General features: G+C 34.8%; 1 protein-coding gene across 3 annotated transcripts in view; it reads right to left on the minus strand.

The window, feature by feature from the left end:
• Nucleotides 1-17,626, minus strand: part of Uch-L5 (ubiquitin carboxy-terminal hydrolase L5) — a 103,410-nt gene that overhangs the window by 55,708 nt on the left and 30,076 nt on the right. For all 3 annotated transcript variants that reach the window (XM_090370477.1, XM_090370476.1, XM_090370478.1), the window contains exons 5-6: nt 16,171-16,232; nt 2,528-2,658 (exon numbers count right to left, since the gene is read on the minus strand). In XM_090370477.1, the coding sequence (XP_090226603.1) occupies nt 2,528-2,658; nt 16,171-16,232 (193 nt within the window). The remainder of the gene's footprint in view (nt 1-2,527; nt 2,659-16,170; nt 16,233-17,626) is intronic.

Here is a 17,626-nt window from a genome sequence, read left to right on the forward strand (position 1 = left end):
AATTGTTCTTACAGTTGAATCTGCCAATCCTAAATTATTGCACACATCCACTTGTCATTGAACGGAATTGATTTGCTTCAAAACGTATATTTTTTTTTGGTAGTTGTTGGCGCATAGGCTTCTGTGGCCATAATGCACCTCCCAAGGTTTTTGCAGTACTCTGATCCAAGCCCGAGGCGGGAATCGAACCCGCAACCTTTGGGTTGCCAGGCAGGCACTTTACCCACCCGGCTAGCCTGGTTGGCCTCAAAACGTATAATTTAATTTCCAAATTCAGTATTTTTCTTACCTTAGTAGGCTTTGTACCATATCCAGATCCTGTTCCTTTTTAATTCTTATCGACCATTAAAATTGTAACTGCGTTGCATTGATTATGATACAATGTACGAGTAAATTGTTTGTTATGGACAATGTCTAACATTGTACCGAGCGATAACTAGACTTCAGATAAATGCATATAACGCAAATATCTGAAGCAATATACTTGGATCATTTTTTAAAATGTTGATCTCGGAACTATGTAACAAGTCACCATAGTGCAATTAAATTAGTGTGGGAGAAAATTTTCACTGAGCGTGGGAAACTTTGCTATTCATTTTCAAACTATCAACTACATCACATGAAAAGATTTCATTAAACATGCCAAAAATTCAATCATTCAATCTATAGGCTGCTAAAAGAGCGTTATAGTGAGATAAGGGTTATAATATGAGAACAGCATCATAACAAATCAGTGTAGACAGAGCCACGTTATAACGAGGGCCTGCTGTATTCCTTATAGTTGCTAGTTTCTTCTACTATTAATGCAATAATCTAGAACTATAATCCCTTATACTTTTCACACTCTTTTTTAGCTTTCATACTCATTAACCCCCCTCTTAAAAACTTATTATATATATATACTGTGCTGCCACTTTATTAGGTACACCTACCTAGTAGTGCGTTGAACCTCCTTTAGCCTTCAAAACAGCCTGAATTCATCTAGGCATGGACTGAACAAGATGCTGAAAAGATGCAGGAATGGAGTGCCATGCAGACATGAGTGTGTCACGCAGTTCCTTGAGATTCAACGGAGGTGTAGGCCTGCAACAAACAGCCCTTTACAGCTAATCCCAAAGATGTTCAATAGGATTGAGATCTGCAGACTGAGTGGGTCACTGCAGCAAAGGAAAGTCATTGTTATGTTCCTGGAACCATTCCATAGTGATTCGGGCTTTGTGCACCGGTGCATTATCCTGCTGGAAGTAATCATCTGACTGAGGATAAACTGTCAACGTGAACGGATGCACTTGATCATCAACGATGTTTAGGTGCGATGTGGCATTCAGATGTGAATCTATGGGTATCAATGGACCCAACACGTGCCAAGAAGACATTCCCCACAGCATAACACTGCTCCCACCACCTTGCACAGTTGTCATCAGACACGACGAGTCCATGGATTCATCTTGTTTTCGCCAAATTCTGAGCCTTCCATCAACACGATGCACCAGGAACTTCGACTCGTCAGACTAAGCAACTGTTTTCCAATCCTTGATAGTCCAGTGATGGTGTTGCTGTGCCCACAGAAGGTGAGCTCTCTTTTTCTTCATTGATAACAAAGGTATGTGATGTGGCTGTTGTAGCCCATTCACAACAAAGTGCAACTAGTGGTCTGTTGTGATATTTTGTTCTGTGCACATCACGTCAGAATTTTGTTCTGCACGCCAAGGTGTTCAGAACAAAATTCTGATGTGATGTGCTGCATTGTGCCCCAACATTATTCTGACGTGATGTGTGACACTGTGGCCTGTCTGTTTGCTTGCGCAATTCTAGCCATCCTTCTCTGACCGCTCTCTCGTCAACAAGCGAAATTCTTCCACAGGAGTGCTGTTGAGAAGATGTTTTCTGTTCGTTGCACCATTCTCGATACACCCTTGAAACTGTGGTGAATGAAAAGTTAAGGAGAACTGCCGTTTCAGAGATACTTTTTCCAGCACATCTTGCACTTACTACCATGCAACATTTGAAGTCCGTTAGATCACTCCTTTCTAGTTTCTTGGTACAAGAAAGGTTGTTCTGCTGCATTTATATCCACAACTGTGGTCATGTGACTTGCAATGTTGTGGGACAAACCATTTGTGTGCACAGCAGGGGTGTACCTAATAAAGTGGCAGCACAGTGTATGTACCTTTTATCATTTTCTTCCCATTAATAAAATGGGCTTATTGATCATGGGACAAAAATGTCCAAAAAGAGTTTATTTCCACAGTTGACAATGAGCTAATCAAACAAATTTTCTGAAATCCAGTCTCTTAATTTTTTCCAACAGTTTATATTCATGCCCCCGTCCAGTTTTTAAATCCCATTTCAATGTGAAAATTCCATTATCATTCAATTTACCCCCCAACCCCATTTACATGCATGCAGTTAATTATAAACTAACACCTTGTAAACTTTCAATTTTTCTTCAGGATTTGGAGAATTTATAAAACTAAATAACATTAAATATTATTCTACTCTTCATATTTTAAAAATACTACTCTACCTAAATCTATTGGACCTTCTTTCAAACCATCCAATTCATATAGACGACCATCAATAGGAACATAACCAATGAAGTGGAACACATCATCATCTTTGTTACTATGTTTGGACTCAAATTCAAAAAACTGTTGCCTATAACAAAATAAAACAAAAATAGATAAATATATTTTATTTTTATTTCATTTTGATCTTTAAAAATATAAATCATCCAGTGTGAGCATATTCTGAAACCACTGCTATCTTGTGGCCTCTTGATGGGATTCAACTCAATGGTTGTTTTGTATTAATTTACAGCTAGGTTGCGATTAGTGCAGATAATGAACCCCATAAAGTGGTTTACATTATTCGAATCCGTACTATTCAAAATTATAATTATGTGTAAAATATGGTAATTGGTTACAGCTCGACAGAAAGAGGCAATGAAAAATTTTTCAAACAAGTTTTTATTGTTAACAAAGTCAGAGTACTGTAATTATATAAAGCAAAATATAAACGAAAAAATTCTAAATATCATTCCTAAAGGTAAGCCTACACTGACAAAAACATCTTTGTCTTTTGAAATATTTTAGCAGCACAGACTGAACTGTTTTCTCTTTCTTTAAATCTTCATACATATGCTAGTAGATGCAGAGTTCTTTATCCACATCTCGGTAAATTTGCATGCTTCGATTGAGGTTAGGGTCAGCATCCATAATTTTTTGCTTCAAGACTTCTACAGCTCGAAAGATATCTTCAAATTCCCCGAGAGTGAACTCCTTCACTTGCACATTATTTCGTTCTTCGGTATCATGGTCATATCACAACCCAAGCACGGTACCAAGTACTATAGGTTCTAATACCTCTCGTGTTTGGGGTTCACATAAAAAAAAAAAAAAAGGCTTCTTCAAATGCTTTTTGTTGATCTAAAAGTAGGAAACCATCATTGGTCAATTCTTCTGAGTGTGAACTGAGCAGTTCCCGAACATCATCATTTTCTAGTTCATCAAATTCAAGTTCTCTTCCAATATTTGTTATTGGAAGAGAAGGTATCCCTTTCCAAATGCCTTGCAGAACTGGTTTCATCCACATTAAATATTTGTTGATCAGTGTATCCACCATCTTTGATTATTTTTTTTTTAAAAATTGGGATATTTAGATGCCACATCCTCATTTGCACTGGCCGCCTCACTGGTAATTTTAACATTATGCAGCTGAACTTGATTTTTAAATCGATCAAACCAACCGACACTTGCATTAAACATTTCTTCTACTTCATCATTTTTTTATTTCACTCTCTTAAACAAATTTAAAGCTTTTGTTTGAATGGCTACTCTGCTAAGGTGTTTTTGATTGTGACCCTCAATCCATACCGTTAAAAAATGCTCCATTTCTAGCATTGTAACACTTCTATTCCTTGTACATGTCTGCAAACCAAAAAGCTGACGCAACTTTACCTTTTTCTTTTATTTCCCCTGCGTGTTTTATAATAGTCTGTACTGTAGATTCAGGCATTCCGACATCTAGTCCTATTTTAGAGTTTCCATGCCCACGTTCATGTTGTTCAATCACATCAAATTTTTGCTCTAATCTAATAATGAGTGTCTTCTTTTTTGCGCTTGTAGGGTTTTTATCTGAAGGACTCTTCCTTTTGTCCATTTTGTTAAGGGCACTTCTTAAAATGATTAAAACAAATCACAAAAACTAACATATATTACAACAGGCAGCAGCACATGTGGAGATAAACAAGTGCAGACTGAAGTAGCAGCATCTAAAATCCTAATGGTAACTTCAACTGCACATGCACTAGTCTCGCATTAACTGAATTTTGGTTCGTATTAAACGCGACCTGGTATAGTTATACAATTCGCACTAAATCAAATATTGCTTTATTTGAACTTGCATTAATCACGACATAGCTGTACTTTTGTTTCAATTTATATTGGTAATGTTGTTATGGCTGTTTCTCATAATCATTATTACCAATATTTCACATTTTTCAGTTTCAGTGTTATCAATGGGCTGCCAGTTTGAATCTATATAATAATTTGCTTATGTCCCTTCATCCCTCTATCCAGAACACTCTTTGAACTTGAATAACTCAGAGACTTTTGACCTGATTCCTTTTGCATAGGTTTTATTTAGCAGTAAAATTTAGAGAGAAAAAAATTCCAAAAGATTTTCCAACCAATTTGCAAATCCCAGTGAAACTAACTTTCTGTTTACTTTGAAAAGAAGACAATTTCTTAGCTTGTGTCATCGCAATCAACAAATCTCTTTCAACAAAACTGGCATTTTTGCTCACAGACAACTTTTGTAGCAGTTTTCAGGTCCAGATAATTTTTGCGCAATAATTGTAATTTTTTTAAGGACGACATAGTCATATTTAAAAAATTATCAAGTTGCATTTTTATCTCAGTCCATCCTAATGACACCTCAGCTAGGAGTGAAGGGAACCCAGGGAAAGGTTTTTATAATTACTTTGATATTAATCTTTACTTCTTTGAAACAGTTTTGCAAAATATTTGCCACAGGTATTCTAGTTTCTGGAGCCGAGTGTAGTAGCACACACTCTTTGAGTAGACCGGGGTTCAAGCCCCTGACTGCTAAATACGGTCGATCTGGCAAACTGCACTGGACCAGCGTGGCAGATTGTGATCCATTTCCCTCAACATGAATTGTTGAGGAGGCTTCCATCCTGCGGTGGGTTGATAATGGCTGCAGTTTACCTTTTTTTTTTTTTTTATTATTCTAGTTTATTCCCAACTGACTTGCAAACTGGCCATGCCGACCTTTTAATTAATGTATTCTAAATTATGTGTATTCAGTTTACAACACTCTTATTCTTAATTTAATTTCTTCCCTTACCCCATCTATTCACATCTCACATGGCTCATCCACTCTGCTAACCTATTCTTGATTTTAATTTGCATTCATAATTTAACTTACATTATGTTCTGTAAATGTGCGGATAACTACACTATTCGGCCACTGATGGCTTGTCTTTTCACTTTTGTGTTTAGATTTCTTTGCTTTTTATGCTTCTGTATCCTTTCAATTAACTGATTCTTAAATAGTACTAGAATATTTAAAATATCTAACCCATCTGCATGATAAATTTGAGGAATATGAAATTTACACAATGACAATGGGAGGAAAAGAACCTCAAGAAATATCAAAAACGTTGAACCTGTCATGAAGGCATTTGAAGGATCTCCAAAAAGCCAACAATATAGTGTTCACAAAAGCCAACAAGAGAGTGTTCACTGCCTGCAAGATATTAATTAATTAATTGACAATTACAACATGCAATATTAGAAGGTGATCCGGATTAACAAACACAATTTTGAGAATGGTATTGTCATAAAATTGGTAGGATTGGTGTTTCCGAGACGAAATTGTATAGTCAGATAAAGCCATGTTCAAACTAAATGAACACCGAATCATCACAACTGTGTTTACTGGAAAAGTGAAAATTCTCACCTCACCTTGTAGAAAGATGTTAACCTTCAAGGAATAATTGTGTGAAATGGTATCTGCTTTCACTGGATTATCAGACCTTACAGATTCAATGGCACTGTTACCAGGGAGAAGTATCTTGAAATGTTAAGGAATTATGCAGTATTTAATATCAGAAGCATGCTTTCAGATAAAATGGTGATATTTTACTAACAGGATGGTGCAACTCCTAATCTTTATACTGCTGCCTGTGACTATCCACATAGGTAATTTTATGAACAATATAGGCCGTGTGTGTGTGTGGTGGGGGGCAGCAGCATCTGAACACCATACAATGTCTCCAGACTTCAGTTCCTTTGTTTGACATCTCTGAAGGCAAGACGAGGTATAAAGAAGACAGTTTCATAAACATTTAGATTTAATGTAAAAGCAGCTTTCATAAATATCAAAATATATAATTTTATATATATAATATGTGTAGATACACCACAGTTTACCCATAAATTTAACTACATCATCATCAGCCATTTTCAATCCACTGCAGGATGAAGGCTTCTCCAGCAACTTTCCAGTTCCTTCTCTTTTGTGCAATGGCCACCCATTTACTACCCACAAACTCATGAATTCTATCTATCCATCTCTGCCGTTGTGTTCCAGGATTTCTTCTAGCTCCTCTTGGGTACCATTCTGTTATTTTCTTAGTCCATCTGTCATCATGTCTTCGAGCTATGTGTCCTGCCCAAGACCATTTTAGTTCTTTAGTTTTGATAAGAATGTCCTGTATTTGAGTTTGCTGCCTAATCCATGTGTTTCTCTTCTTATCTAACAGTCTGATTCCCAATATAATTCGTTCCATTCTTCGCTGTGTAGTTCTCAGCTTTTCTTCCATTCTTTTGGTGAGTGCCCAAGTTTCACTTCCAAAAGTCATGGTGGGGAGTATACATTGGTTCATTATTTTACGTTTCAGACAAACTGGGATATTGCTCCTCAGTATGTGACTATATTTCCTGAATGCTATCCATTAAAAATTTATTCTTCTCTCCACTTCCAGCCATTTATCAATATTACAGCTAATAACTTGCCCTAGATAGGTATATGACTCCACCTTTTCAATTACTGCTCCTTCAATCATTATGTCCCTTTCTGTGGCATACTTGTTCATCATTACTTTTGTTTTAGCCATATTCATCTTTAGTCCAAAATCCTTACTAACGCTGCATAACTGATTAAGATTTTCCTCTAATTCTTTGGGATCATGGCTTATGACCACAATGTCATCTGCAAATCGTAAATGGTTTAGGTACTCTCCATTCACATTGACTCCTTTCTGCGACCAGTCTAATCTTCTGAAAGCTTCCTCAAGGGCAGCAGTAAAAAAACTTCAGAGATATGTCTCCTTGTCGAACTCCTTTCTCAATTTTAAATTTGCTACTGTATTTAACTAGTCTAATAAAGGAGGTAGCATTCTCATATATTTTCTTCAAAATCATAATATATGGGGTATCTATGCCTTGTCTTTCCAGTGCCCGAAACATTGCCTTATACTGTATGGAGTCAAATGCCTTTTCATAATCCACAAATGCCAGGCATAATGGTGTTTTATACTCATTTGCTTTCTCCATTAGCTGTGATATTAATTGAAGGTGATCCGTAGTTGAGAATCCTGTCCTAAAGCCAGCTTGCTCTTTCGGTTGATTCTCATCAAGTATTCTTTCTAATTTGTTAGTAAAGACCCTTGTGAACAACTTGTAGATGTGGGATAACAAGCTAATTGGTCTATAATTTCCAATTTCTGATTTATCTCCTTTCTTATGCAGCAAAACTATGATTGCATTAGTCCACTCCTTAGGCATCACACCTTTTCTAATGCATTTTGTGAAGAGTCTTGCCAGTTTTTGTGTTGTCTCTTCCTCCCAATTTTAACTCTACAGTAACTTCGTCTTCCCCCAGGGCTTTCTAATTCTTCATTTTCTTCAATGCATGTTCTACCTCATCAGGAAGAATATCGGGCATGTTGTATGTGTTACTAATTTGTGATCCATCTTCCCACTGCTGGCATCATTCCCTTGCTCCTTGTATAATTCTCTATAGTAGTCTTCTGCTATTTGAATTATGCCTTCTCTGCTATTTATAAGTACACCATTGCTATTCTTCAGTTTCAGTACCATTTGTCTTTCTGTATTACTGCTCATGGCTGCTGATTTAAGTCCTTTGTTTTCCCTTAATGCTTGTTCTACTTTTCTTGTGTTAAATCTTCTTATGTCCTCTCTGAGTCTCTTTCTAATGGCTTTGCATAACTCAGTATACTCAATTTTCTCCTTGTCAGTGTTTATCTTGCTCCATTTGTCGCCTTTGGTCCATCATAACAAGTGTTTCTTTACTAATTTTTTCTTCTTTGGATTTCTTTTTCCCTATACATTTCTTGGGCTTTATCACTTTCAGAAAGTTGTAATATTCCTTGTCAATATCTTGGTCCAGAGCAGTCTGCAGAAGCTCAAACTTGTTCTTAAGTTTCAGTACATACTGCTTTTTCTCCTCTTCTGTTATCTCAAACACCTTTGTATTATTTACTCGAGTCAGTTTTTTACTTTCTTTTCCTACATCTATATCAAGTGTGCATCTTACCATTCTGTGATCACTTCCAAAATTTACCTTATTCAGGAAGGTAACATCATTCACGATATATCTTCTGCTAGTGAGGATGAAGTTGATTTCATTAGTTGTTAATCCATTTGGACTCTTCCATGTCCACTTTCTGTTCTCCCTTTTCTTCAAAAATGTGTTCATTACTGACAATTCTTGAGATTCTGCAAATTCCACAAGTGTTTCACTAATTCCAAAATTTCCTATAGTTCCCCCTTTCTGTGCTGTTTTGTCTTTTTCAACATTAGCATTGAAGTCCCCCATAACAAAAGTGTAGTGGGTTTTCTGCTCATCTAGAAGACTCTCAATTTCAGTGTACATTTCTTCAATCTCTTCATCATCATGGCTTGATGTTGGTGCATAAATCATTATAACCTTTAGCTTGTACCTCTTAGAAATCCTGAGTATTAGTCTTGACACCCTTAATGATGTATTTTTGAATTCCAAAATGTTTTTTATATCCTTATGGACCAGAAAACCACTCCACCTACGCTCCTTTCACTGTTTCCATTGGTGTACAGGAGATTTCCGCTTGATAAACTTATTAAGTGATTTATTTCTTCTTGTTTCAGCCAAACCGATTTTTTAGTTCCCTTTCCAGCTCTAATATCCTGTCTTCACCGATGAGCGATCTTATGTTGTAACAGGCCAAGTTCAGTTTCTGTGCATGGCAGCCTGGTCGTACCCAGATTCTCAGCACCCTCTGCTTCCACTCCAATCCTCTCGCTGCCGTAAGAGAGGGAGTGAAAGCCACTGGGGACTGAGGGCCATTTGTTTCGTCGTGCTGTCATGTGCTGGAGGGTTTGGTCTTTTCCTCTTCACGCTGACCAGGCGTCTTGAAGAGAATCACTCCACACGTTCATTGCCACCTAAGTGACGTAACAAGGCTTACCATCGAGAAGGTGTGCATGAGTGGATTTTAGGGAAGCAGGCCAACCGGACTTCTCCTAAATCTTCTGTAATAGAATGATATTGGATCCATCAGTGTTTTAGACTGAGTATCTGATAACACACAGAATACTCGTTCCCCTCTAAGCCCCTGTTTCCCTTAACTACATACGCAGTGTAAAGACATCATTTAATTTTATCTCATATTGTGGCTACCTTCACAACAAGATACCAGGTATTGCACTACTTTGAATAAATAATGCTTCTCTAGTAGAGGAGGCTACTGTTATTTATTCTCAGTGGGCACTACTGCCCAGACGCACATTGAAGCTTATTGGCTTACTCATCGGTGGGCAGGTATCCTGATAATGAAAACATGCCAAATGGTGAACAGAATGATACTGTATTTAAAGACTGAATGCACAAGACATAATATGATATGGGTTTAAATTAACTATATAATATCGGTGTAGATATACCATAGTTTACCCATAAATTTAACTACAAAAATCAAAAATTAAATTAAATGTTGCCTTTTAGTTTTAATATTTTTTTAATTTTAAAATTAAATGATGCCTTTACACTACATATGTAGTTAAATTTAAGGGTAAACTATGGTGTATCTACACCAGTATTATATAGTTAATTTAAACCCATGTCACATTACGCCTTGTGCATTTAGTCTTTAAATAATTTTATATATAACTGATCCACCAAGAGTTACAAAATATACATGTCAATAACATTAGTTTGATGCACTTCATAAGGTTATGCACTAATATGGTCAGTTCACTATTGTCCGAAACTTTAGATTTATTTTATCATTCAGACAGGTTTAGCACAGCTAGCAAACTAAAACTGAATTCTATGATTAACTGTTAATTATGATATTCCTAAGGTTCAGGATTTTTTAATGATATTTAGGGCTTGAAAATTCTGTGTAAATTTTAAATGACTGATGAAAAGAATGATAGTAAACACATTAAGCAGGGAGACAATGATCAATCACTCTTCTTCAGGAACACACGGAGACTGGATTGTATAAAGCAAAGTTTAGGCAACATTTTTAACACTGCAACAGTTTCATTCAAACCTTTATTTTAGGAAGAACTGGGCCCAATGTAAAGGATACAGAAAAGAGTAACATGATTTGGGAACAAAAGTGTTCTAACCAAGGGGACACTTCTTTGTGCCCAAATCATAAGTTAATGTATGGAAACCAGGTATTTGTATGCTGTGGCCTGAACAAGGTATGTAATGTGCTAATTGCCATAATTTTAGAGGAAAAAACTAATATGGGGAGCAACCTTTTTTTTTTTTTTTTTTGTGTCTAACCTGTGTACTTAACCACTCACAGGAAAAAAATTTTTACATTTATGCCATTTAATTTTCCAGTTGATATGAATTTGTGAAACTGAATGGTGTAATATATAAATAATAATTGTTTACTTATGCAGAAAAACAACATAATTGCAAGTAAGATAATATTGATCACAACAACTACTTGAAGCACTTATATGACAAAATGGGCAGTCAGGGCTATAAGCAAAGTCTCAGAGTGCAAACTAGCAAAACAACAACTGAAATGTTTTGTTTAACAAGCTTCTGTGACAAAATGTGATCAAAAGATTTTTTATAAAGACTTTAATGGGCTAACATTGTTATTATTTTAAAAATTTTCAGTGCAAAAGTTTATATGAAAACAATAATATGAGTACTTAGTTGAGAGTATAAAGATTTTTATAAATTTTAAAAATTTCTCTCTATTATCCAAGTTCTTTTTTCTTATCAATTCAAAATATTATGCTTTATTATATTTACATTACTGCATTTTTCAGAACTTTCACATAATTCTCTCTCTCTCTCTCTCTCTCTCTCTCTCTCTCTCTCTCTCTCTATATATATATATATATATATATATATATATATATATATATAATGAAGAAAATATAAAAAGGGCTGAAAGCTAAATGGATGAGATGTCATATGAAATTTATGATGTCATATGAAATTTATGTTCTTACATATGACATCTGCAAGATGTCATATGTAAGAACATAAATTTCAAATGAGAAGTGAAAAATCTGCCTTCAGCCAAAAAAATGAAAATAAAATCCAACTAGTCTTGTAGAGGTGAGAAGTTTATCGAAATTTAAGAATCGATTGGCTAAATAAGACAATCACTTATAACGAATTTCAAAATAAAGTGAATGAAGGTAAGGCAGGTGATATTTATTGATTCAATCATTTGTCGGTGCGGGATTTTGAATTCTGAATCAGTTCCTTATAGATTGGCAGGAGGAATGGTCTAATGATACTAAGGGTAGAATAACTAATAAATTCATGCCTAGGGTGATAGAATTAAGTAAGTCAAACATGCCTCTGTTTAATCTAGGCTTAAATTTAATGTTCTTGATTTCAGGCCATGGAAGTCTGAATTTTAAATTGCATACTTTTGGTCTTGTTACTTCTCCACTGTGTAACTGCAGAGAGCCTGAAACAGTGCAGCATTTAATTTTTGAATGTAACTGTTACTTAGGACTTAAAAATATTGACAAATATATACGAGGAGAATGACTTACCTCGATTTCTTGACAGTAAAGAAAATTACCTTGCTTTGGCAGAATTTGCAGATAAGATCTTTAGGCAAAGGAAAAGACTGATTGGAACTGATCCTTAGCAAAAACACTTGTGTCCCTTGAGAACAACATGATGTTCTCCATTATGTTTGTACTGAACACAGAGCTTGTGCTTGGTATATTGATTCCTCAAAAGACTTGGAAAAAATTGTGTATAAAAAAAAAAATCAAGACTTTCTTAATTAGAAATTAATGATAAAGCTTTCATTGCTGACGTTTACAGCAATTTTGATTTTGGCTTAATTATAGACAAGACTGGATTGAGTCAATTAAAGATTGGTGTAAAAAATATATTGAACTTATGAAAATTTTAAAATGAGTACCTTGTGTGCTCAGGCAGTTGGCCTTTTGTAAATGGTTGTTCTTGTGTTCTGGGAGGCTCTGGACATAATTGCCGAACTGACTTCCCACACAAGATGATGACAGATCTTGGAAAGAAAATTTTGCCTTTCAGCTTCACAATGCTGAAATCTCAAATTGGTTGTAATATTTTGGGTATAGTCTATTATCTGACTTACTGTTTTCTTGTTGTGAGATCAGGATTTCTGACTTGCTAAATTGAAATTAAAATCACTGTGAAATTTTGTTAGATTTAGATATTGAACTATTTGTTGACGAATTTATATCTTAGGTTGAGATCAAATTTCAATGGGTTCAGGGATCCCATTGAATAAAACGAGAAAGTATAAAGTATTTTCTTGTTTAAAAATTTCAAGGGATTAATTAGGAAAAAAAGTTGTCTAAAAAAGCCTTTTAGGGGGCAATAATTAAAAAAAGGTTGAAAAACACTGGTATAGGTTAAGGGTTGAGAACACTATAGGAATGATCCTGGATTCACTCAGGTTGGGACAAGTCTGGTGCTAGCCTGTTGTCATTTTGCAAAAAGGGGTGCACACACTGTAAGAAGGTTTCACTTTGAAATTAAAATGAAACACAATCACATCTGTCTTTGTGGTAACCTTTTTGGCAATGTCTTTTAAAAAAATTACCTGAAATTGCATTGCATGCACAATTCTTTTGGATGTTCTCAGTCATTTTGCTTTTGCTACCAGTGCTGCAGATTGCAGATTACTTTAGTTGGCTTTTGTACATAATTTTTTATTGTTAACATAAAGGTATGCAGATGACGCGACACACTAGAATTTATCTCTACATTAAAGCACTGGATATTATTAAATACCAAAGCATGTAAGGATATGAGAGATCAGTAGCTGCATCTGTATATATTCTTTGGCTGGTTTGCTTGTTCACTAGACAAACCCAGCTTTCCAGGAAATAAAAAGCATGCAATTCTTGTCCAAGACTGACCAACTTGGCCACATTGTGGAAAAAAGTGGATAAATAGTTCCTCCTGTCAATGCAGGATTTAAATCCAGGCCTTTTCACAAGATGTGAAAGGACAGTGATTGTAAATAGTGTGTTGTGTTGTTGTTATTTGGTTTTTAGGAGCATTAGCAACTAAGGCCATATTGCTCTGGGGATATGCGGTGGTTATTCCCTGACCTTTCCGCATCCTCCGTATTTGGTGGTCACAGGCTCAAACCCCAGTCTAATCAAGAAGCAAATGCTACACACTGCCGCTCCTGCCCACCTGGCTACAGAGGCGCCAGTGTGTTGTGAAGAGTGGCTAAAGCACCAGAAGCAATTAATCAGATTTCACAATCTTAAATTAAGGACTTGAAAAGTTTGTTTTGATAGTGCTCATTCAACTATGCTCTGATTTGCCTCCAAAAATGAAAAAACATTAATCCTTCATGTTGGAGAAACACCCTTTAACAACGTAAACAACACTGCCTACAAAACAAGGCATTGTAGCTTAAAATGCAAATAAGGCTAAATAAAGTTCAGTATTCAAATGCAAAGCAACTGGCACAATCAAAAACTCTCCCAGTACTGATGCAGACATAACACTGAACTGCACTTGGAAGCAGACTTGTCTTATGTAGATTTTCTGTTGAACAAAAATGCAAAACTGTGCATGTTAAAGATCTCTTGGTATGTAAAAATTGGCTTGTTAGTCAACAGTATGCTGAAGAGAAAGTCTGTATGGCTAATCATGGTACAGGATCCACAAACCTCGATTGAGTCTGCCTATTTCTAGGTTGAAACAAATCTGTCCTACACATTACAGATTCACATTTGATCCATGCAGTGGCATTGCGCAGAGTAACAGCAATATTCAAATGCTGTAGCATTTTCTCGGAATACAACACACATTATATACATATCAGTATACTCAGCTGATGTGAACATTTGTGGTACTACCATTCTATAATGATTCAATATCTCAACATATGAAGGGCCTGTTATAACATTTTTCATAATGCAATTCGTATGTGACTGTTGCAGTCTTAACATGCATATTCTTGTCCAGCAATACTAAATACAAGTTTCAACAAACTTATGCAAAACTGGATGACTAACTAGGAATTAGCAAATGTTTTTGCTGTTTTACTACTACTGGTAGAGATTAGCACATTACAACACAAAAAAATGATGTCACAAACTTGATGTAGTACTTTAAATCCAAATAAGCTTTGCCTGTAATTTCATATACATTTAAGTAAATTATATTTATTTCATTTAAATTATTTAAGTTATAATAATTATACAATTATTTTGTAAAAAACATTTTAAAAATTATCTTACGATAAAAACAACCCTCACCCGAGACTAATGCCACAGAGGAAAATAAGTTTATAAATGTTCCTCTGTTCACAATGGGAATCAAACCTACACCTTTTTCACACAATACGAAAGGAAAACAATTATTGTGCTAGCTGTGAAAGTTGCTGTCTACAGAACAATGTGACCTGCTCTAAACTCTGAAACTTCAGATTAGGCCACTGTATTTCTGATGGGGAAGCACGCACATGCACATACAATCTCCCTCACAATTTATAAAAATTGAAATAACAGTTTGTATTCTTCAGTTTTAAGACCATTCATACACTGATAATATTTGGAAACAAATCATTATTAATATTTATAATTTATATAAATCATTTGTTCAGATACTTTCAACAAAACAATTTAACATGTCCATCACGCAGTAAAAAAATTATACATATCTGTGAAGACATAATATGGTGGGTTCCAGTTATTTGGGACACATCGGGTTAGTGCATTTTGGCCCAATTATGTGAAGTTAGTTAAAAATACAGTGGACCCCCCACTTTACAATTGATTCTCTGTATGATAAAATCACATTACGATGGATTCACCATAATAAAGTACATTCACTATACGATATGTAGTAAGTGCTGGTCATTGTGATTTGAATTTTAATTCTATTAAACAATGATTATAATAAGCGAAAACAGGAGGAATATTATCCACAGGCTATAAAAGTAAAGATATATTAAGCACAAATTAACACTTTATTATCTTACCAATTAAAAAATACGTGAAAATTGGAAGAATATTTTCAACAGGTTAGCAAAATAAAAATAAATTTATGCTTACGTGCATAGCTTAATTAATACACACCGTAATATATACATACTAACTAGTTGATAATTCTGTTCACTGACATTTGGGGAGGGGTAAATTTAAGACAGTAAAAAAGATAAGCAATCAATAACAAAGAACACAGTAATAGGAATGAGGAGAAGATTCTAAAAATTTGTTTTTTTTTTATGATTGAAGATTTCATGGAAGAGGAAACGCATTTCGCCATAATAACGTAAAAACCCACAGAATTCCAGGTGTTGGTATTATCGCAAATTTAAGAAGATCGAGTTTACTATCCATTTATAATAGATCGCACTAACAGAAAAGCCCAATAAACCAGAAACTGTTAATTGTTTTTATTCTTTTATAGGGTAATCTCGAGTGCTGAGGTCTCCTGCCCCGATTAAATGGCATGTTGTCCCAATTAACTGAAGAAAACCCTGGCTATCAATTAGGTTCTGTTCTTTAAGATTCACCACAAATAAATGGTTGCCCCGATTAACCGGTAGCCAAATAACCAGAATCCACTGTACTACAACTTTAAAGAAACGAGCAAATAGATCACCAACAGAGTAATAATTTTTACCTTGAAAAACTATTATGAACTTCCCGAATTGTGTCAGAATTGCTCAATGTAAGTCCTTTCATCTGAAATAGAATAGAGTACTACTGTGAAGTCCAATTTAAGAAAGTCTTAATTACAATAAGTGATCATATAATTCTAAAATTCTTAAACATGCAGTTTTTAGCTACCATCAATTTAACATCCTAATTAACATTTGAGTATGTATACAGAGCAAATATAAAGTCTGAGATTCCATGGGTTACACTTTGCTACCACAGTTTATTATTATTTTTTTTTATTATTAAAACCCGAAACACGATGAAAGATATTAGAACCTACAGTTGCAAATTTGCTCAAATTCTATGAGCACTTGTACAGCTAAAGTCAAATATTCAATATAATAAAAAGTAGAAGTTTAAGTTTTTACTACCAGGCTTCCTGTTACATATGATTTCATCACAGCTGAAGCATATATCATTCATCTCATTGAGAATACTTTCTGTCCTCTGCGAATTGTGCATTTGATCAATTTCACTAATGTTCTGGGAACCATAAAGTACAATAAACATTTTCAAAATCATTTTAAATAGAACTAGGACTATGAAGACAGAAAAGGAATCAACTTAACACAAAGGCCTTTTGCAGAAGTGATAAAATCAAATGAAATATGGTAAAAATAAATATTTAAAAAATATATGGCAAATATATTCTGCACATATATATATATATATATATATATATATATATATATATATATATATTTATTATTTCAATTCCTCAAACCATGCAGCTCTACCACCTCCATTCATTATATTGTTTTATTCTTTAGTATCTGCATAATTTCAATTTTCATTAAGTCTAACACTGGTTTTTCTGGTCTATTCCAATCTCATACCTTATGTTGGTGCATGATCTACACATATTCCACACTTTGCTTTTTCCATACTTTTCACCATGTTGCCCCTTTTTTATCTGTTATTTTTCTTTACATAAAAATTCTTACTGTTAGCTCCTTTCAAAATTATACTATCATTTCAGTTATATTTTTGTTTTCACAGAGAGTCTTTCATATTTTAGGTTTGAAATAAAATCATTAGATGCTCTATCTTTACCAGAGGCACTGTACATGTGTATTTATATTCATATATTTGTGCATTTTTAGTTTATTTTTACAGATTTGCCAGTCAGGAAGGTGTTTATTTACAGGTTGTTGTAATGTAGGGACTACAGCCACTCATCTCAAGAGGTTTCGGTGTTAAGGGGTTATTGGAACATTACATTCATCCCTTTCCTGCCAAATGGAGTGCCTTGTAGCTTTCTCTGAAGAGAAAGTTATATTTTCTCAGGTATATTTTTGCCATCCTTTCTTTATATAGGTTGCAGAACCACCATTTCCACTCCATTAGGTTATTTCTTTTCAAAATTCATTTCAGTTTGTGAGAGCTTTAAGTCTAGTAAAGAAGATACCATCTTGCTG

The sequence above is a fragment of the Mastigoproctus giganteus genome, chromosome 3 (genome assembly GCF_048544385.1).
Source record: "Mastigoproctus giganteus isolate SK-2022 chromosome 3, ASM4854438v1, whole genome shotgun sequence".
Lineage (NCBI taxonomy): Eukaryota > Metazoa > Arthropoda > Arachnida > Uropygi > Thelyphonidae > Mastigoproctus > Mastigoproctus giganteus.